General features: G+C 42.9%; 1 protein-coding gene across 1 annotated transcript; it reads left to right on the plus strand.

The window, feature by feature from the left end:
• The first annotated feature begins 332 nt into the window (after positions 1 to 332).
• UTS2 (urotensin 2) lies at positions 333 to 4096 on the plus strand. The gene is made up of 4 exons (XM_071575712.1): positions 333 to 488; positions 2695 to 2805; positions 3298 to 3341; positions 3980 to 4096. The coding sequence occupies exons 1-4, from the start codon at positions 383 to 385 to the stop codon at positions 4094 to 4096; spliced, it is 378 nt and encodes a 125-aa protein (XP_071431813.1). The 5' UTR covers positions 333 to 382.
• Positions 4097 to 6672: the final 2576 nt, after the last annotated feature.

The raw sequence follows: 6672 nt of genomic DNA on the forward strand, positions 1-6672 counted from the left end.
GGTCATTTCAACCAAAGTCTGACCCTTTTGTTAACTCATGATTTATAACTGGAAGTTACTTTTTTTTTAATGCCAGATTTATAAACTTTACTGTGCTTGGTTTGATATAATATCCATTTTGTACACCAAGCTGTAAGACAGAAAATTTATTGTCTATGAACTGTTACCTTGAAAAATTACATCAATGCAAAGTGGTTTCCATTTAGAATCAATGGGCAATAAATTCATTGGATTTTTTTTTTGAAGGGGGGGAGAACATGATGATATTTATGAAGTCATGAGTGGCTATATAATGGGAGAAACTGGGAGCAGAGGCAACAGTCAGACAGGAGTTCTGAGTTACAGAGGAAGACAAAGACGAAACATATTCAGTACAGCAACGATGCACAAGCTGATATTCTGCTGTCTCATTATTGTCAGCTTCTCCTCATCTCCTCTCTCATCTCTTCCCATCATCAACACCAGTGAGATGTCTTATCCACTCTCAGGTAAGAGCCTTCTGATTTTAATGGTTATAAAGAAGGGGCAGGAGCAGTAAAACCAGAAAAGAGGCAGATGTGCTTTCCAAGGGGCCTTATTTGTGCTGATTTGCTGTAGAAAAAGCAGGAATGCCTTTGGAACACCAGTAGCACAAGTGACTTATCAGTGAGTGCTAATCTTGTAAAAAGGGGAGGTTGGGTGCCCTAAATATTTATCCTTGCTGCTTTGAGATCCAGGAAACAAAAGTATGTATCCAGGTGAGAAAGGTGTCTGCACGTTATAGCACTGAATGTGAGCTACTATTCAATGTCTGTCTGAGCATTTGTAGGCATTGGGTAACTCAAAGAAACTTGGCTGGACAGTATCTCCTCTTCCTATCCTTTGAAAGGAGTTATGCTGTACTTAAAAAGAGGGAAACCTACCACAAACAGCAAGAACAAGCAAGTCTGTCTTACACTCCTATGTACTGAGCATGCAATTGGTTTGCACTAATTCAGATTCCATTCAGCCCAGGGAAAGGATAAATCTTTGCTTGAAAAAACTATCTACAAATCTTGAAATGGCTCAGTAATAAGCAGAGTAGAGTCTGGAAGGTTACTGTCCTCAGACCTGACTTGTACTGGAAGACTTCCTGAAATGAGTTCTGAAACAACAGGCAAATCAAACCCAAAGTTATTGCATAAAGCTGCCTATTAAAAAGTGGCTGTTCTTACCTTAGCTGGTGCAACAGCTGTTGTATTGGTTTATAGGTATCAGTAGTCCCTCGTTTGCTTTGAAAGTCTTGGACTCGCTCAACCAGCATCTTCTTAAGCCTCCCACTGTGTACCTTGCACTTACAGGTAACCCTGACTCAGTATGGACAATACCTACCACATTACTGGCTCTGACCATTATTGCATTTGTTTGGAGACATCCACTGGGCTTGTTTAATCTTCCTTGCTAATAAAAAGAGTTTCTAGGATTGGTAAGATAGAAGAGGAACTGTTTTAAAGAGGAATGGTTTGGGGTTTTTTGTTTTAAATCTCAAAGCAAATTTACCCCCCAACACTGCTCTGACTTAAAGAACAACCCAAGGCCTGAGACATGAATTGTCTCCACATGGCACAGGGAAGTTACTGTGTTCTTATTCTGAGCCTTACAATGAAATCCCCACTTTGCAATTGTCCTTTTATGTAGTGAACAAATTAATAACATGGATGTCCAAGGTCTTCAAGTTCTTGATCTTTGTCCAAGTTTTTGAAATGTTGGGGAATTACTTTCAGCAGTTTATTTTCTTATATATTCCCAGTGGAGGAGCTACACAGTCACACCCACCCCTGCAGTTCAGAGCAACCGAAACGTCACAGTGTCATCTAAAAGTGCAACTACAAAATGACATTCATATTCACAACTAATGTTTGATAATAACACCCTCTCGTTGCCCACAATTTTGAATGTCTACTTTATATTGGAAAAGATTGAATTTACTGCTCAGACTACAAAAGCCCAGCTAAGCATTTCTGTTGGCCACCTGCCATGGGGTACAAGCTGGCCACAGAATTATAAATGCTCTGTGCACATACAAATTAATTCTATCAGCTACCAGCAAACTGTTTTGGAAGAAGTAGCAACATCTGTACAGATATGGACATTAAATGAGAGAGGACTGACACACACTGAGAAGTTTTGCTGCCAAAACAACTAAGTTGCAAGATTTTCTACAGTTATTCCTGTCCTTCCCCTTCCTTTTATTGCATTTAGTAGTTGGGAAACTGAGCAGATTAATACTCTTGAACAGGAAGCTTTGTCTTTATTCATAGAAAAGCTCCAGCACAGGAAATAGGTGATAAAGAACTGGAGTATAAAATAGAAAAAAAAATACATACAAGTGTCTGTGTGTACAGCTGAGTACTGGAAGGATTAGGATGAGTAACTCAAGTGATGAGAGGGGCTGTTTGTCAAAAAACTTACCTGAGGAAACATCTGTCAGAGAAATGAGAATCTGAGATTAACATCAGGAAGGCACCTTTTCCCAAAGCTTTGGAAGGAAAAAACCACAAAACCAACTATCCCCAATTATAATTATCAAATGAGGATGGATGATTGGTACTTTCAAGAAAATTTTCAACAGATGGGGCCAACAGACATAATTGGAAATCACTTGAGACAAACTCAAACAGGAATTCAGAGCAAAAGACTCACCATATGCCTGTTTCTATAATCTTCCATTTGTAGCTGATGAGGATTCGAGATTAAACCTGGAGAGACTGGACAGCCCAGGAAGCACTTCCCTGATTCAGTTTCTGCCACAGCTCTTGGGCACACTGACTGAGGACACCAAAGCAGGTGAGGATTTACCACAGCAATGGGGGAGTGCCCAAGGTTTGCACCTCCAGCTTCCACAGATATTGTGCCTCAGCTCCCAGGTGTTTGCTGAAATACAACTTTATGCACAGGCAACAGAAAGCTGCCACTTGGTTAACTGGGGCCTTGGGGAAACCACTGATAGCCATGCTCAGTTCAACACCACCTGATTAAGCATCCACATGAGTTTAGCAAAACCTCCATACAGCAAACCAGGACAAGGCAAAGACTGGCCTTAAAGGGAGCTGGCAGAGAAAACAAACCAGCAGCCTTAGAAAACATCAATACCTGCAGAAAGTACAGAATCAATGGCAATGGATGGTTTGGGGAGCAACAGATGTTACTCTGTCTGGTCCTCTGAACTTTCCAGTCCAAGAGTTCTGCCAGCTATAGCATTATGGCACATGAGAATTATTTGCCCAAGTTCACAATTTCTGAATCATAAAACATTTCCTTATGTCTCCCCTCTACCAGGTCTTATCCCCAGCAACTACAACCCAGGGGAAAACATCAAAGAGGTAAGTAAACAACCATCCCTCACTGAAACACAAGACCGAAAAATAAGATTCCACATTTTAAACTACACAGAATTGTTACTGAGACATCATTTCAGATGCACAGACTTCATAAACAGTATAGACTAAAGTAGTGTGCCACAGGGTTCTTGAAGCTGGAATCACTTAGCAGTTAAGTAGGCAGGGGAGGGGGGAACAATGGAAAAAGAAAATGAGAGACAGCAAGTAATCCAGAAAACTTAATTCTAAACCCTCCACATTGTTCCCTGCTCCCCAGAATAAGTTTTCTAAGTAAAGGCCAATTTTCAGCTTCATTAGCCCAGGCACCAGTATCAGTTGCACATAATTCCCATCCCCACCCCTGCAGCACAGGCTACACAGTATTACCAGATCTGTTATGAATCATTAGGTACATGGAGAACACCATCCCTGTTTACTTCCTGCTGAATTAAAAACAAATGCAGAAGACAGGGACACATTTTAGTGCATCATCCAAGCCAGAGGGCACCCTGGGCAGCTGTCCCTCCTTCCCCCAGTCAGAACACAGGGCTGGGTGATCACTCAGGGCAGGGAAGAGTTTACTTTCCCACTAGCACCAAGTACCATTCAACAGTAACCTCTGTAATGCTGTTTGACTTCAGACCTTCTATGGAAACCACCCTCGACTTGCTTTGCTGGGACGGATCTTGGCCAAGGACAGGAAACAGTACAAGAAACGTGGGAATCTTTCCGAGTGCTTCTGGAAATATTGTGTGTAAACAAGAAGCTCCCTGACTGTCTGCATAATTTATACAGATGTCTGAAAACATGTACATAGATTTGCTTGATTTAAAATGGGAACGAAGAAACATGAAGGCAGCACCTAACTTGAGACTCTATGCTACTTGGAAATGAATAAATTCTTGATATTTTGCAATTATGCTGTGACCAATGTAGTATTTTCTTAGTGCTCAGCACAACAGGAAGAAAGTAGTGGGACAAAGAGATAAATACACAACACAAAGAGAAGTTGGGCAGGGGAAGCAAAATTCCCATGGGGTCCTGAAAAACCTCTCAGAAGAGCAACTGTGTCTAAGTCCAGAGGAAAGAGGATTTTCTCCTTTGTCACTTGATGCAGATTGGGGTGTCAGGAGGAAAGGGTCATTGCTGCATTCCCTGATGAGCTGGTAAGGGATTACAAGCTTAATAGTGCCCAGTCCCATCCTGCCATCCTCAAGGCACCACAGAACCAACAAGCACATGTCAGGATCAAGCGTCTGCTCCCACGACTGCTGGAGACAAGTTTCTCTTGTTCACTCACCAAAAGACCCACAGATCCATTTCTTTACAGCACCTTGTCCAGCCCTGGGCTACCCATGACAACAGAGCTGCCTGTGCATAGCATGGGCTGTGAGAATTGTGTCTGGTTATCACCAAGCACAGAGTGAAAGGTAAACCTGGCTGTCAATGTCAGGGCTTTACACCCAGATTCAGCCATGGAGGCAGGAGTGGCAACATTCAAAAGATTCTGGGGCTGTAACTTGCAGTGATGTGGCTGCACACACAGATGCAGGAAGGAGATACATGAACACAGATAATATGTGTTAATAGGGCAAGGCACCTCTGCCTGGGCACTCAAGGGCAGTGAGATTTGTTCCCCTGAGCTGCCACTCACTGATAATGTTGGTGTGTAAGGTAAATAAGGGAGAGGACAAAACAGCAGCTGCAAAAGGCTTCTAGTTTGACTCCTTTGTATGCACAGGACCACCATAATTTCTCAATCCTGGGTATCTCCTGGTGATATCTGCAAGAAATAGAGGTAAACAGTCAGGAGTTGTCTCTGGGGGATGCCAATCTTGATAATATGCACAAACTGCCTGAGCTGTGACCCCTGCCTTGCTCAATACATACTTTGCACAAGCCTCACACCAATCAAGGCTCACAGAGAGCTTGCAGTAAACTCACCTAACAGTGATACACAGGCTACATTGATCCCAACAGTACACATCATAAATCTCTGACCGTGCTGTTTAAACAAAGCCTACAGGTTTGAAACAGCTTGTTCACTTCATATAAATTACAAGACAGATGATGCCAGTTGTAACAGAGAAAAATGTCCTCAGAAAGTCAGGGCAGCTGGATGCCTTTGTGCAGCCATTTGTAATCTTCTGAACATTCATCCTTCTCTTACACCATGGAGCAAGTCAGTGCATGTCAGGAAATTACTCCTTTTCTGCTACCTCATCAGCCAATAAAAACTTGTCAGAAAAGACTTCAAATTGATCTAAATGAATAACCAGCTAAGACAGACAGATGGACAGGGCAAAGTGCAGAGCCTACAGAAAATCCCATCACCCACCCCCTTTTTACAGGGGAAAAAAACCCCAAATATTTTAAAAAATTGCAAGCATAAAGTAAAATACATAAAACGAGAATGAATAATAATGGAAAAATATTACAAGCATTAAAAAGTCCACTAGACATTTCTCCAAGAGCTGCCAGGTGTTGAGGATGGAGACAAAGTAATCAAGCTATAAACCCTGAAACTTTAGCTTTTAATACTGTGAAAATACTTGCTGGCATTTATAGCAATAACCAATTTATTGTTCAAGGCAGGTCACAGCAGCAGGGACTGGGGCAGGGGGAATTCAGCTAATTTGAATTCACCAGAATTTTATCAGAGTCTGACACTTTGTCAATCACAGTCCTTGCCCATAGAAGGAAGGAGTTCAGACTCTGGATATCACCGACAGTTCTCAAAAAGCCAATGGTCAAGACCCTGATGCTCATCCAGCTACCTCTGTCCTGAAGGAAACATTCCCAGTGGGTGCAGAACAACTCAGGCCAGGGTCCCAGAGCAGAGAGCCTGCCCAGTGCCTGACACAGGATGGCAAACTCCACTTGTCCCCCATCCTGCCATGACCTACAGCTCCTGTCAGCTTTCAGCCCTGAGCTTTCCCTCCCTCCTGCAGGCCAGAGACAAGGCTGGAACTGTCACAGAGAACTAACAAGTCTGCAGGAAGAGTTTGGAAGCCAGGCAGGTTGTCTGCCCATTGGAAGGTGTAACTGTGGCTGGGGAAATCAGCTACCAGTCTGACCCCACCTGTACTCGTACCAGACGGCAAACTGGAGCACCAACTGGGAGCTGAGCAGGCAGACACCAGTCTGAGCTGCACAGGAACAGTGTGTAATACACACCCTGACAGCTGCTGCAACTGTGAAGTTAATCTATTACAGGAAAACTACGGGCCAAACACTTTTGAGACTGGGCTGACAAAGCATCACAGGTCCAATTCTTATTTCTCATCATTTGCCAAAAGTAAATCAGCACATCATTGAGCTCCCCTTTGACATC

The sequence above is a fragment of the Pithys albifrons genome, chromosome 22 (genome assembly GCF_047495875.1).
Source record: "Pithys albifrons albifrons isolate INPA30051 chromosome 22, PitAlb_v1, whole genome shotgun sequence".
NCBI classification, from domain to species: Eukaryota; Metazoa; Chordata; class Aves; order Passeriformes; family Thamnophilidae; genus Pithys; species Pithys albifrons.

Bases quoted from the DNA above. Each gene is read 5' to 3' on its own strand.
- UTS2 (XM_071575712.1), top strand. From the start codon at position 383: ATGCACAAGCTGATATTCTGCTGTCTCATTATTGTCAGCTTCTCCTCA. The intron at 489-2,694 runs GTAAGAGCCTTC...TTCCATTTGTAG, and splicing joins GATGTCTTATCCACTCTCAG to CTGATGAGGATTCGAGATTA. The intron at 3,342-3,979 runs GTAAGTAAACAA...GTTTGACTTCAG, and splicing joins CAGGGGAAAACATCAAAGAG to ACCTTCTATGGAAACCACCC.